At 38.0% G+C, this 17,993-nt stretch overlaps 3 protein-coding genes across 7 annotated transcripts in view; all 3 read right to left on the reverse strand.

Moving 5' to 3' along the window:
- Positions 1 to 17,993, reverse strand: part of LOC147520934 (serine carboxypeptidase-like 7) — a 51,459-nt gene that overhangs the window by 11,998 nt on the left and 21,468 nt on the right. The gene's annotated exons all lie outside the window — the stretch shown is intronic.
- Positions 5,137 to 9,018, reverse strand: LOC147520937 (serine carboxypeptidase-like 7). Its single transcript, XM_086592449.1, has 14 exons — positions 8,735 to 9,018; positions 8,427 to 8,572; positions 8,105 to 8,181; positions 7,858 to 7,980; positions 7,361 to 7,463; positions 7,209 to 7,246; positions 6,907 to 7,008; positions 6,727 to 6,813; positions 6,440 to 6,622; positions 6,257 to 6,328; positions 6,056 to 6,177; positions 5,655 to 5,768; positions 5,524 to 5,569; positions 5,137 to 5,447 (listed from the first exon to the last, which is right to left on the reverse strand). Exons 1-14 carry the CDS (start codon positions 8,875 to 8,877, stop codon positions 5,364 to 5,366), a joined length of 1,440 nt encoding a protein of 479 aa, XP_086448575.1. The 5' UTR covers positions 8,878 to 9,018; the 3' UTR covers positions 5,137 to 5,363.
- LOC147520938 (uncharacterized) lies at positions 9,763 to 17,869 on the reverse strand. The gene is made up of 5 exons (XM_086592457.1): positions 17,461 to 17,869; positions 10,758 to 10,943; positions 10,617 to 10,686; positions 10,243 to 10,527; positions 9,763 to 10,147 (listed from the first exon to the last, which is right to left on the reverse strand). The coding sequence occupies exons 2-5, from the start codon at positions 10,830 to 10,832 to the stop codon at positions 10,008 to 10,010; spliced, it is 570 nt and encodes a 189-aa protein (XP_086448583.1). The 5' UTR covers positions 10,833 to 10,943; positions 17,461 to 17,869; the 3' UTR covers positions 9,763 to 10,007.

A 17,993-nucleotide genomic window follows, 5' to 3' on the forward strand; every position in this document is an offset into this window, starting at 1 on the left:
CACAATCCAATTTAACTACCCACTGATCATCTTTTGTCATCTTTATACCTTTCAATACGAAAGGACACTCACACTTCTTTGATTTTGTCTGTTCAGTAGGTAACTGCTGCTTACTTCCTTTTTCAGCCTTATATTTCCCAAACCTCTCGCAACCAAAAACAATTCTAGGTGTCCTACATGCAACAGAACCCAAATCTGACTTCTTTATCACAATGATTGTCCCAACTGATTTCCCAAGTTTTTGAGTCCATTTAAGGAGTTCATCGCGACTGTTAAAGACCTATAGATCAATACGTTAGAATCAGGATTATTGCCAAAAACAGAAAAAGGATGTGATACTAATCATTGCTAACAGTAATAAAAAAGAATGAATGAATGAGAAAACAAAACCAATGTGGTAAATAACATACCGTATTCCGTTTGCAAGACATCCGTCATATCAATTTTTTTCAGATAGAGATTCAATATTGCCGACGACTTGAGGATACTATTGGTGTCTAACATTCATTGAAGGGCAAGAGAGAAAAAATAAAATCTTAGATTCTCTTAGGTCAAGACAAAATAAATAAATGAGATAAACAGGGGAAAATTTACCTCCACTTCTGTTGAGGGACTTGATTTGAATTGAACTTCACCAGCAAATTCAACATTATCTGTTGCTTGCTCGTTGCTCCTACAAAAAAGAGTATCCAATATGTGGATTACTGGTAGATGAAGTCAATTTTAATAAGTGAATATATTAGATTAAAAAATACAAATATAAATTTTACCTCTTTAAATGTTATAAAAGATTTGGATAACAGCTCATACTATGCTGACAAAACAATCTTGGTGACTCATAGGGTGATGAGATGCGGGTGAAGAAAAGTGATATCAACATTATGTCACATGAAAAAGGTAATTAAACTTAAACCCAAACCTCATTTTTCAATTGGGAACTTGCAAAAAACCAAAACTTCCATATCAATGTGAATGACAACAAACAAACAAACTCTATCTTACTTCCTATTTAGTTTTTTTTTTCTTATAGCTTGTTTCTCTTTTTTTCGGCTTTTTCCTCATAATCTTCCTTTTTCTCTCCCCCGATTTTTATAGTTCTAATTTCCCCGTGAGTAAAAAGTGGGGTACTTAAACTTTGCTGAGGTGGGGGATTGATTCTAAGATACTACTAAGCTTACCAAGGATATCACACCGATGTAATTATGTACACAGATGCAGCTATGCTTTTCACAACAGGTCAATGTAGTAGTATATGACAATTTTTTAGAAGTAACCAATCACACTTGATGCAATTACTGCTCCTCATGTAGAAATAAATAGTATGAACTTCAGAATTACCGCGGATATGGTGCTTGATTTGTAGGAATATGTGCTTGTTAATGCATTGACATTGGCCCCACTAAATTGCACTAGGTGGTGCCCCGACATTGCATAACCATGAATTGCGATGCGTATAGCCCCGTTCTTTGGGGAAGAGGTTGATCACGATTGCCCATATGGATAGATAGCAGCGTTGAGACTACTTGGTACGCCATATATTTGAAGGTATTGCTGACCCAAATACGGATTGATAACACCTTGCTGAACCTAAGTTAAATCCAGAGAAAGTCAGCAAGTCAGCTTTGTAGGAACCATAATCATTCACTTCCTTTTCAATTTTATCTCAAAAGTTCAGATCCCAACCTGTGGGTGGACATAATCAGGTCCATATGATGTGTACCTGCACAACAATAACAAACATGAAATTCTCTGTGAAACATATATCTGAACATACATCAGCCAATATGGGTGACAATTTACTTTTTTATCCTGAGGTGCTACTTAATTGATGAATCGTGAATAGTGTGAGATCCTGGAGAAAACTACTCACCCATATTGAAGGTATGCAAATCCTTGTTGGTAGTCGTAAGTGATTGGCTGGTGGTAACTGGGGCTTCATTCCAATGTAGGGCCTCGAGCTTTGCCCCTTAGAGTTCTACTTCTCCTTGAACTTTCTCTAGTTTAACTAAAAAAGCTTGCTCAAGAACATAAGATAAGTGACTAAAGATTGTCACCCATATCCCTAGTCTGTGGGTATGTGGGAGGGTCTCACCTTAGTTTGATACATTCTTCCCAGGCCATTACAGTACCACTAATGATGAATATGATTTGCTGAATTATGGCTTTGTTGGTCATACTAAGCCAAATTGATTTGATTGATCGATGATTGCAACAAAAAGCTAGGCTTGTTTAGTGAGCACTCTTATTGACTTATTAAGTTGTTGTTTCATAGGGGTATGCAATAATTAACAAATCAAATATAATTCACAGCATTATTCAAGTTCATACAAATTCATCAAACACCATGTATACAATAAACACCACTAATAGAGTTTATACAATCCATAATTTAAAGATATTGAGAAAGAGTGTAAATCATTGTTGAACTCTATATTGTCTAAATTAAGTATCCAATCAGCAAAGAAAAAAATACAAAAAAAGGAATCGTTGTACCTTGATCGATACTCATTTCCTCACAATGGACAACGATGAAGAATCTTCCGGAGTAGCAAAGAACACGTGGAATCATCTATTTAATCATCGAAAAAGTAAAATGAAATGAAAAAAAAGGATAAAGAAGTGAGCTTTAAACCTTTCTTCTCAATGGAAATATAGCAATATATATATATTTTTTATGCGTAGGTCTTTGGACGTTTGGAGTGTTTCGAGATTTGTTGGTACTGTATGTAAGCTCTGGTTAGAATTTGAGGAGGCCAGACTTTTTAAGTGGTTCGGTCAGTTTTTTCTCCACTTTTTTCTTAATCCATCCTGATTTCTCGTGAGTAAAAAGGGTACTTAAAATTAGCCTACGTGGACACCCTCAGAGAGCAGGAAAAGAGACTGCTATTATATATATATAAAGACTCATAGAACAATCATATGAAAATTTTGAGTAATAAATCCTAGACAATCGGTTAGTCATTAATTACCGCGTTCTTTCTTTTCCAGCGATTTGGCGCGCCCCCTTGTTATGTTTTTCACTTGTTACTTGCTTCGGAATAAACCGCGTGATATTTTGCTACTAGCTAACTAGCGTAAAACAAAAGCAAAAACCCACTGGGCTTATAAGATGAAGTACCAAGCCCGGTCCATGAGCAAATGAGACCTGTGCATTAGGATTGCCATTTGCCAATCAGATAAATCTAGGGGTGCCAACGGGTCGGGTCTTAGCGGGTTTGGTTTCGATTTTACTATTTGTGGTTTTATCGGTTTCGATTCTCAACGGTTTTAGTATGAGAATTATAGAACCCAATCCAAAACCATAAAAACCATAGGTTTTTATCGGTTTCGGTTATAATTTGGGTCTTTATTATTTATTATGATTATTAAACAATTTCAATCAATTAAATACTAAAACTTGCATTGCTTTTATTTTTATTTTTTTATTTTCTTACACAATAATATTTTATATATAATTAGTGATGTATCAACAATCGTATTTACATCAATTTATGAATATATATCAATCATACACGTTAAAACATTTACTATTCATATGATAATTTAAATCTTTGATATAGAAATTAAAATAATCAAATATCTAACCTTATAATTTTGATTTTTTTTTACGTATATACACATATATTTGTTTCCTTGTATTAACTCGATCGTGTACACGTGCAATCACATATATTTGTTACATTAATATATTTTACGTGCATACACATATAATTTGTACACGTGTATTAACTCGCATTTTAAATCGAACATGCGAGTATATGCATCTTACAATTACATCTCATCACTAATTTTTAACATGAACACTATATATTGGTTTATAATAAATGTGTATAATACAATATATCAAGCATGTGTATTCTATTTAAATATACACGTGAATAAGTTAATAAATATAAAATGTATTAGTTAATTCATAATATACACGTTGATATTATTATTAACAATCTATGATACACTTGTTTAACGTATAATTATAAAATATACATTTAACAACACACATTCACTATTATGCTATATATATTTAATAGACTTTTACACGTAAAAAATATATTTTATATTATGATATATGAGTTTGATTATCTTAAATGTAATATAATATTAAATTTTATATATTGAAATAATAATAATTGGTTTCGGTTTCGGTTCGGGTACCCATGAGTTTTTTACTATTCAGTTCAACGGTTTTGGTTCAATTTTTAATAACCCGTTTTAAATGGATCTAACTTTTTAAGACCCATAACCGAAACATTCGGTTTTGGTTTCAGATAATCGGTTAACCATTGGCACCCCTAGATAAACCTACATACACAACAACTATAGCTTCAATTTTGCCCCTTTTACAGTTGTGAAATTAACAGTAGTATGTGTATGTCTGCATGTGATAAAATTCTATGACCTAGTTGTAAATGTTGGGAAAAGTTTAAAAGTTGTTGACACGCCGAAAAATGCCAAATAATTGAATTATAAGAGGGTTTATCTGGGTTCCGTTCTGACTCAGTGAAGTAGTGAAATAGTTGTATATCACCGGACTCATCCACACCCATGCATCTGAATATGGAACATAATTTAACCAATTAAATTTGGTGGCATATGTATTATTATAATTTAAAATTTGTGCAAGTCTGCGTGTGTACGCCTTTTGTCGTGTTCTTGATGTTATTTGAATTTTGAAGTGTGGGAACCATAGTACAAAATATCAAGGTATGGGCATTTATCGATATTCAATTTTTGGATATATATTGTGGATATATTCCCCTCTTTGGAGATATTTGACATTGTTTCACATGCAAATATCGTAGATATATCTAAAATATTGACAAATATCGTGGATATTTTTTGATATATCATGATGCATTATTTATATTTATTTGAAATATAACGGTAAATATTAAATAAAATTATTATATACACAAAATATCGCCAAATATCGCAAAATATTTCAAAATATAATAAATATCACAAATATCGTTGAAATATCACCGATATTTACAGTCGTATATATCTATGAACATATTGTAATATTTATATATCTTTCTCTGAAATCTGGATATATATCCCCAAATATCTCGATATATCTCGATATTTTGTACTATGCTGGGAACTACATTGTTTGCATAAGAAACTGTAACCAGAAAATAGCTAAAGATGATTTTGTAATATTGCTTCTAAAAGTTGCTTATTTGGTTTCCAAATTCAAATAAGAAACAAACAAGTGGCAAACACCAAGAATTCATAGGCCAATAAGAAATACCAAATAAAAACGAGTTCATAAAAACAAGAGTTTTCCTGCATGGTCTTGGTGAGCACGGGCAACAGTCACGATGATTTCGTTAATAGTGCACTCACAACAAGTTCTGTCTCAACTACAGAGGATTGTGAGATAACCACCTAGCTACCATGGCAAAGCATTCCTCAGGCTTGTATTCTGGAGCTGTGTGTCCTCCTGCCTGGAGAAGTAAATACAGAATATCGGATTGCATAATATATCATATCATTACGAGACTTAAGGAGGTACATTCTTACCATAACAGTTGCAAATGTCATGCGGTTAGAGTATGTCCTCGTATACCTGCTAGCATAAGAATATATCGCTTAGCTATCAGATTTTGAAGAGAAGACTAGGGTGGTTGAAACTTGTTAGTCAAAAAGCTTACCCTGCAATTTGACCACTGACTAACCACGGTCGCCAGTCGTCTATAATAGAGTAGTTGAGGGATTTAATCCAGGCTAGGGTACCCAAGTAATTTTTAGCATTGTCATGGTCCCCACTGCAAGGAAAAGTAATATTAGTAATTGAAGCACTTTAATGGAAAATGGAACCATGTAGCCATTCACTCTAATACAACACGATTCCATGTAACCCACCAACTTACCAATACAAATGTACAAGAATGTAAAAATTATTACCACAATTTTTGCCGAGTCAATAAAAGATTGGAAATGTAACCAATGGACATGGATTTTCCTTAGTTGACGACACAACAGAACAAAAACTATAATGAACTTGTTGACCCTTAAACCTTTAGTATATAAAGGGAAGGTGAGATATATCAACCTGTATATCAAAGCACGATAACCTCTAGCACTGAGATTCTGATGATAAATTATACTACTTTGAACGTCTCTTTCCAAAGGTAACTTATCAAATTTGCACCTTACCCATGTGTTTATTGATCCCTGAATGTCATCACAGAATACCAAACTGATGTTAATTATATCCCATCTCGCTCTTTGAATAGATATGAAACAATCATACCTTTCTGATGTGGAGAGCATTGCGAACACTATCATCATTTGCCCAGTAGACCAGGGACACATAATTAAAATTCTACATAGTGAAGTTCAATGATTAATTAGGTATTGTTGAAAACTTCTTAGCATGGGAAGAGTATGAACTATCATACTTACACGCACGTTTAGAGAAAGAGATAGAACTTACCCTGCACTCAGACGCAGGGACAAGCAAAGCTGGAAGTTTCTTTCCAAGAAATCTTCGATCTCCTTGTATCCTTCTTTCCAAAGGTAACTCTATAGTGCAGTTGTTGGGATCTGAAATGCAGTTTGGCTCCGTAGTATAGCACTTTGGCTCCAAAATTTGGTCTCTGTTCACCCTATGAATCAACTGTTAAACGCAAAAGAAATTTTGATTTTACATGTCTTTGACAGTTCCAAGAGGACTTAAAACTTAGAAGCCAAAGGAAGACAGAAAAATCCTCACACTCCCACCTCTAAAGCAACTTCCAGATTCTTGACACATTCGACGTTCCTAGGATCTACATTTACATACTCTCCTTTGCAAGTCCTTTTCGTCAACTGCAAAAACAAACACATGCGCCTCAAGAAGAGCAAGCTATACAAAGAAGAAATTCAAAAAATTGGAATGTATATTGTAGTGAATAGAATTACCTCATAGAGTTCATCTGTTATAAGTGCCATCCTATGGGAGAACGGAATCTTTGAATTATCATCGAAATGCACATCTGTCATTGGGTTCCCTAATAGATATCCCTGGGGCATTACCATTGACCAATATGTTCAAGTTTAAACTGAAAATAACATGTTTTATAAACCGCTTCTTATGCAAAGTGACCATTGACTTGATTTCTTTGAATGAGAGAAAGAAGAATAAACAACACAATGTGAAGACGCCAAGTGAACTCTTAAAATTACACAACAGCTTGCTTCAGATCTCACTTCAGAATATGTACCTTTAGATTGATGAGTGGTTTGTGCTGAGCTGAAATGCCTGCCACACCACCATGAACAACACATTAAATTGAGTGACGTGAATTTCATTAAATTGAGCTAGAAAAGAAAATTGAAATTTAAAGCTGGATGATCCAAATAAACAAAAACTCACCGTCTGCTATTTCCTTGGCAATGATTGGAAGAGGAATGCCACAATAAGAATCACCGCCAAGGTAAAATGGATTATTGTTGAACTCTGGGTGATCAGCCAACCACTAGCCAAAGACCATTCCAATTAGTTGAAATCTACATAGATGAAACACTTGGACAGGATGTTATGAATTATGATAGATCATGGATGTCTTGCATGATGAACTGAAAATATTGTGCCAATGAGGCAGGTGCAGTTAAAAACTTATCTCATACTGGGGAAGGGGGCATTTGGTATGTCCTGTTAAAACCTAAAACTGCTCAGAAGGCTTTAGTAATCTATTGACCAGTGATGTGAGCATACTGCTGCCGATGTGAACTGTGTGGTTTGCAATTTTTACAGTTCTGTTTTTGGACTTCTATATCTTTTTCTTTTCCGGTCCATTCTCACAGACTCTAAAGCGACGAATATATTTATGTGGCTTTCATGAGCTAACCGTATCTGAAGGGCTTCCCCACCTTTCTTAAGAAGATATAAGTTTGTCTAGATGATTTTGTGTCACTGCTGTTCCATCCCAGCAAACTACTCGAGTACGAGAATCCACTACCAACAGGTGCATCTAGAAAGATAATGCTGGAAACCTGGAAGTTCATTGTCACCATATAAATAGCCGAGCCTTCAAAAGTGATCACCCTCACAGATGGCTTTACAAGAACCATATTAGCGGCAAAGAGAAATGACTTAAAATGCTTCATTCAATCATACCTTTGTCCACGAGTATGGATTTAACACAAATGAAGGCAAGCCGCTCCCACTGTAGTCATCGTTGATCCTTAATGGACCTACATGGAACCAAAGGATTATGGGACTGTAGTATCCACCTCTTTTACAAGTACATCTGCCAATGCTCAAGTATTCTAAAAGTCATAGGGTGTTTGCTTTGACACTTAATTGTTGATTGCTACAACGGTTAAATAGTCATTAGAAACACAAGGCAACGAGATTGAAGATCTGTTGAAGAGAAACCACCTTCGATTCTGGCGATTCTGGTTTGATAAAATGTGATTAATGAAAAAACATGAATCACCTATTTCCAAAACAAGTCCACTGAAAGCAGAGCAACCAGGGCCTCCAGTGAGCCAAAGCATAAGAGGGTCCTCTTTGGGGTTCCTTTCTGACTCTACGAAGTAATAGAATAGTTCCACACCCTTTGACTCATCTACATTAACGTATCTGAATTTGGAACATAACTTCACCAATTAAAAATGTGCACATATAATTTAAACATGTGTTTCATTTGCTTTAGCATTTTTTGCTATGTAATCATGTTGTTTGCACAAGACATAAAGATGAGATAGTAAGTAATTTGTAGCAGTGACACTAATTAGAACTCACCCCGTTTCAAGCTGGAACGGGAGCAGACCTTGATAACCTGGTAGAGTTCTTACTTTTGAGCGGGAGAGTGCTACCACTTCAAAAAAAGAGCATTCCAGTAGAAGCAGCACAAGTACAAGAATAAAATGCATTGAAACTAACATAAAGCGAAGCGGTTCAAGGGACTGTTGTAGGAAAATAGGATGGGCTTCTTTACTAGTTATGTACTTGTGCCATCGAAGAAGAAAAACAGAGCAAATTTGATAAGAATAGCAGCGGTCCCCCCAACCATAATGTTATGAACGTGGTTAACAATTGAATTACGTGTTTTATTCAGCGTTTCTTTGAACGAGTTGCTTTCTATCAAAAATGACCCAGCTCTGGATGTGATATGAATAATGGGTACGCCTATTGCCAAGAAAAAGCTTCCGTCCTCAGCGTTTATGACCAAAATGCGTCCAAAGCGGCTGAAGACCACACATTTGGTATCCCCATACAAAATTGATATCATGAATTATTATAGAAAGGATTGAAAAAGAAAATACTAAAAAGTTTGTCTTGAAATTTTGGTTAATCCATTTCAATCCAATAAAATAAATTTTCTTTTTATTGATGTCATGAATATCTAATATCTTTTCATCTGAATGAACAATCTGTTTAGAGTTTGACGCACCCCACCCAATGTGACTTTTAATTACTTATTATGAATAAACCTATAAGTAATTAATTCTATTCTTTCCCGGTCCGCCCTGCTTTGTTAAATAGGGGATCTGTTATTAGTTCAAATCTGAAGTTGAAGTCAGATGGCTGCCCAGACTCAATTCTCTCACAGGATGAACGGTTCAGCTAATCAAAGTTCTCTAATCTTTTTCACCAGAATAGACAGTAAAACCCCTTGATTCACCTATACAGACCAAAACATCCACGCATTGCTGATATTTTTTTTTCGCTGTAAACCACATACATATATTATAGAATTAAAGGGGTATACTGAAAATCTGAACAACATTTTGGTAGAGTACTCATATGAGACGCTTTATAAGTCCAAGTGGCCTCAACAAGAGAAATCATTCACAAAGATCTTCTGATACTCTACAATACTAACCAAGTAATCACCCCCTTGCTTCAATCATCAACAACATGAGAGACTGTCTCCCAAGGGGTATTCCTTTCAAAGGAGGAAAAAAAACGCTAGAGAAGTCACGTTGAACAACGTTTTCCATTAATCTATTAGCTGCCTTCAACGTTTTCTGTGTGGACGAACCATTTCTTATTTTCTTTGGTCCACTAGCTACTATGGAGCAATTCCTCCATTGCTGCTGCAAGAAAGACGAGCGTGATTAAAGGCAGCAACTTCAGAACTATTACAGGTAAGTCTTTTTGCCATCCTTTGGTGTTTCCGTCTGTTTTGGGCAGTAGGAACAAATGACTCTCCTGAAAGAACAACAGCATCAAAGACAACTCCATCCGACCAAAATCATAAACATTTTCTTAACGAATCAAAACAAAATTTTCATACTAATTCTAACCTTGATGGTTATTACCAGCATTTGGTTCCTGAACAGCACCACAACTTATTTGTTGATTTGTATTCTCATGGAGGTAGTTAAGGGGTTCCACCTCAGTGTCTTCTTCAATTTGTATGCCATCGGTTGAAGGTAAAAGAGGCCCAATCATCTTTCTTCGACGGGAAGCCGCTTCTTTAAGTTTCTTCTTTCGAATTCTCTTCCTTTGAGCTCTTGTGAGCTTCTTCTGATGAGAGCCAGAATCACTACTACTATCCGAGCTCTTTTCTTCTAAATCTTCAAAAACATCTAATTATGGAATTTATCAGGAAATTGCATGTGAATATCGAGATTATACTATGAAAAATCTGTAGTCAAACATAGAGTTATGTGATTACCTAAACTGGGATCTGGGTAAATACCCATGTCATGAACAGTTGCGGCTGGTTCTTCTCCACTAAAATCTCTCTGCAGTAGGAGAAATTCACTTTCATAGATAATGAAATTGAGAAACCAAAATTCTAATAACTAGGGCTTACTTGAGGTGATGACTGCTGGGGGTAGAGTATGTTGAGCAGGGTCTCATGAAACCTTCGTTGCTTCTCTTCTTTCATTGCGGTCCTCACTCTGCTTGCGAAGGCAAGGCTTTTTATTTGCTCACAAATGATGTAGAAAGTGTTGGGAATATACAACTTAATTGTAGTTATTCTTTACCAATTGCCAAACTATACAAAATGAAAGAACCATCATGTAGAAAGAACCATGCTGCCATGGACAAAATGAACATCAACGTATGTCAAAATAATGTAGCAAATATCTATATCCGATGTAAACTCCCAATGTTACCACCCTTTCGGGAGGGGGGGTTCTTTTCCCCAGTTTTGTGTTTTTAAGTGTGCTACAAGCATTTGCTCATAAAAATTTATCAAGCAACTACAGACTACTATTCGACAAACTGACCACAAGCACAACGTCTGAAACGGTAGCCCAAATACAATGACAAACAGACGGAAACAAATGTGATGGCATGACACATACTCTTTGAATGTTAAGACGAAAATGAGCAAATGGAAAATGAAGAAACTCTTCTGGAAAAGGAGAAAACAATACAAGTAATAAAATTAAATGTTAAAAAACTTTTCAATTTTTTTTTTTTGCACGCAAGTAAGGAGTAGTATTACGAATAAAAGAATGTGTTACAGAGAGATAGTAAGATTACATTTCATCTGACTTAACAGAATCTAAAATAGGATCGAAAGGGACACTCCACTCTTGGGACAAAACCTGGTCGAATGTCACTCCAAACAGCTTGTCTATTATCAAGAGTTGAAGCATGCCTTGCTTTGCAGCGTCAGCTCAAAGTTAGCCAGCGAAAGGTATGGGTTATTCTCCAGGAGCTAAGTTTGAAGTGGCTATTTTCCATCTTGCTCGATCTTCCATGGCGTGTTCTCTCCCATAAGGCTTTGAGCCACGGCCAATGAATCACATTCTATCCATAACTTCACCATCCTCACGCACGGCATGTTTCTGCGCCAAGATGATTGCCCAATATTACGCTTCAAAGTTTGTTACTACTCCAAGCCCTTGTGCAAGAACACCTAGTATCCGATTTTCTTTATCCCTAAAGAGAACACCCGCACCTCCATTACCGGGTTGCCAATAGAGGAGCCGTCGGTGTTGGCTTTTATCTCCTCTCCTTCTTAGGGATCCACTTGACTTCTTTGATTATAGGAACTACTTTGCTTGCAAGTGACCCCAATCTGTGAAGGAATGCCGTTCATGCGGTAAGATTATGCATAGTGGCTTTGGGCTGACCCGCGATGCTATTTTCACTTCCTTAAGAATATCTCTTTTGAATCGATCTTTATTGAAAAATCTCCCTTCAAAAAAATTTTGTTTCTAGTTTTCCACACTTGCACCGTGATATGCACCACACCGGCATTCCATAGTGTTTTGACAATCGGGCTTCTATTGTTAATTGCTTTGATCAATTCTCTAAGCTATAATTGGTGAGCCTAACTTCAAAGACTCCTCGCAAACCAATCCCAAATTTCTCGGCGATGGGACAATCCCATAGCATGTGTTCCATTTGTTTCTTCATTGTTTCTACATAGTCGGCATCATCCGACGCTAGTTTGATACCGCTCTCTTCACTCATCATCGTAGGAAACCTTTTTCCGGATAAGTTTCCAAGCGGTGCCACCGGTACTCTTGGATGAATATGTGTTGCCCAAATCCATTTCCACCAGCTCACCTTGTTCCGTTTTTCCCGAATCGTTTCGTAATGCGGACTTAACGGAGAAGTTGCCATGATCATCGCTTCCATATTCTTTGGTCTTGTTCTCCAAAAGAGGGTTGCTGAAATTTCGTGGCGTTTATACCGGTGAAGTGAAGTAAGCACCGATGTGACTTGAGCCGGTATGTCCCATTTGTTGTCCGTTATTAGGTCCTCCACCCTAGCTTTGAACCCTTTCCAGTTTACTTGGGGAAGACAATCAGTTATAGCTTTTCCCGCCCATGAGTCCCTCCACATATCTATGTCCTTTCCTTGGCCCACCACCCATCCAGTGTGTGCATTGAGCTCCGTTAAGGCCCACCTGATCCCAGGCCAAACAGTAGATGTTTTATGGTAAGTGAGCCAGTTCCCATTCAACATTTTATACTTCGTGTGCATGAAACAGCTCCAGTCAGTGTCAAGTGTAAGCAGTTGCCACCCCAACTTCATCAGGAGAGACAAGTTTATGTCCCTAAGCTTTCTCAAGCCTAGCCCACCCTCGTCTCTTGGTTTGCACACGTTCTCCCATTTCAAAGTGATCCCCTTCCTCTTTGTAGGGTCCCCAGACCAAATAAAATTCCTAATGGCTGCTTCTCCCTCTTTAATGCATCTCGAAGGCCATTTGCACACTGACATATTGTAAACTGGAATACTATTCAAGATGGATTGAGCTAGCACCACTCGCCTCGGAAGAAAGCATTCTTCCCGCCTGACCCGATGCTCTTAGCTTGATCTTGTCCACAAGTGGTTGAATATGTCTCGAGGTAACCCTTCCCTAAACAATGGAACCCCAAGTACTTTTAAGGAAGCTTTCCTTCTTTTATTCCAAAAAGGTCTTCTACCCTGCTTTTCTTTCGATCGTCCATGCCACCTAAGAACAAAGAGCTCTTAGTTACATTAAAGAATTGCCCAGTAGAGACTTGGTAGTCTTGTAGTAATCTCCATAGTCTCCTAAGACCTTTTATGCCTCCATTTGCAAAGATAAAAATGTCATCCGCAAAGAGCAAATGGGATGGCCCAGAAGAGAAAGCCATATAGTCCACATGCCCATTTGTATACATCCAGTGAAGGGCCCTGCTGAGAACATCCTCTGCTAGGTCAAAGAGGATAGGTGATAGTGGATCCCCCTGCCTCAATCCCCTCGCAGCCGCGAAAAAACCACAAGGCCCACCATTTATCATGACTGAGAGTTTAGCACTACTGAGAATAGTTTTTATCCAGCTGCACCATTTACTATTGAATCCCATCTTGTTGAGTACTTCCATGAGGAAATCCCAACTGAGTGTGTCAAAAGCTTGAGTCACATCCAGTTTCAGCCCCACATTGCCTCCTCTTCTTTTGGTATCGAGTTCATTAATCATTTCTGAAGCCAGAGCAACTCCTGTGATACCTGTTCTTCCTTTTACAAATGCTAGCTGCTGCTTACTAATCAACTTGTCAGTATACACTTTAAGCCTTAAAGACAAGATTTTAGTAATAATTTTAAAAAAGAAATTACTAAGGCAGAGAGGCCTGAACTTGTTAAGGGCTCTGGCATTTTGAGTCTTAGGTATCAGTACCAGAAAACTAGTATTCATGGCTTGTGGTAGCTTGTTGTCTCTAAAAAAAGAGATAATCGCACTACTTACATCATGTCCAACAATGTCCCAGAAGCTTTGGTAAAAGCGACCTTGGAATCCATCCGCCCGGGGGAGCTATTTGGGTCCATGCGAAGACAACTTCCTTCACCTCCAATGCATTGGGGATTGCAGTCAAGAAGTCGTTCATTTCTTTAGTAACCAAGTGTGGAATCAAGTTCATGATGTATGGGTTCACTGTGACATGTTGGCGCTCGTATTTCAACTCATACGATGAAACAATAAATTTCTTTATGTCCCTCTCGTTCCCACGATCACTTGACCATGCATCTTCGATTTACGCTATCGAGATTTATTCATTCTCGACTTATTTCACGCATGAAAATATGAAGAGTTTCTTTCTCCATCAAAAGCCCGGCTTGTCACGGCTTTTTGCTTTAAAAATCTTGAGTTTCGGTGCCTTTAAGCTCTTCAAGATCGAGCTCTTTGTCATACTTTTTGTTGTAAATAGGTGTTTAGTGGGTCGTGTTCAAGCTGTTGCTGAATAAGGTCCAGTTCATCATCCATTTTCTTTAGATTCTTCCTTATGCTACCAAAGACTTCCCAGCTCCAGTATTTCAAAACTTCTTTCAGTCTCTTCAATTTTTTCATCACCTTTCTAATTGGGACATCATCCAATGTTTGATTCCAGCTGTTAGAAATGATTTGCTTGATACCTTCATGTTGTAGCCAAATTTTCTTAAACCTGAATGGTATATTGCAAGGCTTCGGTATGTTAGCATTCCAACCTATTATGGGGGAGTGATCGGAATACTTCCTCATGGCTATCTTGCACTTCCAATCTGCTGCTGCATCTATCCAGTGCTGGTTAACCAAGGCTCGATCTATTTTCTGTACCATTCTCTTATGCCCAAGTCTTCTATTGGACCAAGAGTATTTGTGACCGAGGGTAGTGGAATCCAACAGCGTTAAGCGTTCATAAAGTCAACAAACTCATTAACCGCCCTTTGGCAAGGTAGGCCTCCTCCCTTTCTTTCTGATGCTTGAGTGATGCAATTGAAGTCACCTATTACCATCCAAATATCCACATTGCTCCCAATCCCCGTCAGGTCATGCCAAAGAGCTCTTCTAATAACATAAGAAGTGCTAGCATGAACTGTAAAAACTGTAAACTTATCAAACTGAATTGTTATATGTTGACAAGTCAAAGAAACCACAACAGTAACATTTATTTCTTCTTTCCAAAAAACCCAAAGGTTACCCGTCTTTGAAGGAATATCATTGTGAACGAAGTTCCTGCAATAACCCAGCCTCCTAATAAAATTAGGTGTGTGGGTGGGGGGTTTTATCATAGGCTCCGCTAGACATATAATGTCCGGCTTATACTCATTTACCAGTTCCACAAGGTAGGTTGTAGGACGAGAACGTCTAAACCCTCTTACATTCCAGTAAATGCAATTCATCTATACCTTGCTGGGAGAGTTCTTGTCCTAGTGGGGGGAGGAGTGGGCTCCTTCCCCGGCCTGGACTTGCTACCTTTCTTCTTTTGTGTCTGCCATTCTCCTTCAGTTTGGTCCGCCCAACTAGGTGATTCCAGCAACCTTTGTGCTTCATGGCTTGCCAGATTTCCGCTAGATGATTGAGGAGTAATAGGGGAGTCTTCAACCACGTCCCTCTGAGATGGGGAATCAGATCCGTTACTAGCATCATTCATTGCAATATTTCCACACAATAGAGTTTGAGGAGCTACTGCGTTTTCGGGAGCATTTAAATTTGGAGAAATACTTAATTCGCCAAATTCCCTATCATTTGGGGTTGCAGCAAGAGAATTATCTGCTAAAGCAGGACTTAAGGGCATAAGTGCAACTGCATTTAGGTGCTCATCAGTTGGTGGCGTCGATTGGACCTCAACTGCTATATTAGCCTCTACAACGTTCTGAGTTTCCTCAACCAGTGTCTCCGCTTCCTGAGCAGTATCAACTATAGCTGGCTCTCCCCCCTTGTCGCCCTCACCAACAGTTGGTGTCTCAACTATGTTTCCGGTCATGTCTTTGGCTCCGCTAGTACCAGCTTCACCACCTTTGTTCTTATTCTTCTTGCTCCTCTTTCTTTTCTTTTTAGTCAGTCCTTCTTTATTTGTTGCTACGGTAGTCTCCTCCATTTGTTTCTTCTTAGTTTCCTCATCAATTCTCACCTTCTTGAGGATTCTACAGTCAGCCATGGTATGTCCGACGGTTTTACAATGTGGGCAGTATTTGGGTATTTTGACCACCTCAATCTCTTGAAGAAAAGATTTCCCGCCTTCCTCCTCGACCCATATTTTGCCAGGTATCGGTTTCGAGAGGTCAATTTCCACTAACACACTTTCGCAAAGAAGCCAAAATCAGCTCCCAGCGTGTGCTTATCAACTCCTACTGGAGCCCCAAGAGTCTTCCCCATAGCCATGAGGATCTCATAGTCCCAATATTGTTGGCTGAGTTTGGGAAATTTTGTCCATACCAGTGCATTAGAAGCACTCTGTGCATCTGGATCAAAGTCAGAGTCCATTTTGTGAGCCTGAGAATATGTTCCCCAAACTTCCACGGCCCCCGCACCATATTGATCTAAAATCCTCTTCGCCAAACCAGTCGTATCATGAAGAATCCTTTTCCAAGTGGTATAATTTTCCAGTCCCCTTGGGTTTCCACTTCTCTGTGGCCATTCTTCTAACTTCTTCCACTTTAAGCCTTTGGAAATCCAGTCTACCCACCAGGCTGAATCTGCAGTATTGCATTCCTCTTTCGAGTGCTCTTTTGGGTAGTTTGATTGACGGCATGTTACCTTTCATCTCAGGTGTAGGGAGATCTGAGAGATCCAGATGACATGGTTGTTCTCCCCTTACCTTGTCTGCAAAAGAGACCCTTCTAGTGTTTTCCTCAGGTTCCTTTCGATTAATCGTTGCTATTGGGATGTTAGCGTTCCCTCCATCTGCAACATTTAACTCGTTTTGTGTTTCCAGACCTTCTAAGAAAGCCCAAGGGCATGCTGGTTCGTTTGCCATACCCATATAGTTGCGGGGAATAGAAAAGGTACTAACTTGACAGGTCAAAGCCCGTCAAACTATGCCAAAAAGGAAGCTTTTATCTAAGGCATGAAGATGGAGAGCTTATCCTTAGAAAAAGTCTAGAATTGGTAAGAAAAAGGTGTGAAATACCTAGGTTAACCCTGGGTATGCACAGTGTTGCGTAGCACTCCCATTCTCTCTCCTCTCTCTGAGTCTAGAGTATCAAATTACTAAAAAAAACAGAGAAAGCAATATGACAAAACGGAAAAAAACCAATCGAAAACCAGAAATTTTAATCTAGACATATTCTTTAGATAAAACCTTATGAAATATAAAATTAATAATACCTTAAACCATGGGTGAGAGGCTATCAAGGATGAAAGATCATGAGGTCTGGAGGTCCATATGACACTGAAGTAGAAAGTAATCTTCTCTACTGACATTCCCAAGCCATATCTGAGAAAATGCCACTCCAAACACAAGGACAGAAAATTTTGGCTCATCACTATAGGTGCTAACGATAAGGACGATTCATTAATTCCTTTTTCGTCATTTGGAGTCCTTAGTCCTTGCCTCTCTTCAGTGTCTATCACTCTATGAATTTCGTTGTGGTTCATAATTGAGATGATATGCATCCTCAATATTGACAAGTATTGTACAGGAACGATTCATACTTTCCAGTTTCCTCATCCTTATATATATATATTTTTTCCGAGCAATGTCACAGCAACGCACTTGTTGGTAGTTAAGTACATGCTACCTTACAAAACTTACGGCGTTGAGCCTGTCAATTTACAAAACTCTGGCGGCTGCAACTTTAGGATATTATTGTACCCAATTCGAGCCTGTCAATTCTTTTTTCGGATAAGCTCGTTTGCTC

This window comes from Coptis chinensis, chromosome 2 (assembly GCF_015680905.1).
Source record: "Coptis chinensis isolate HL-2020 chromosome 2, ASM1568090v1, whole genome shotgun sequence".
NCBI lineage: Eukaryota > Viridiplantae > Streptophyta > Magnoliopsida > Ranunculales > Ranunculaceae > Coptis > Coptis chinensis.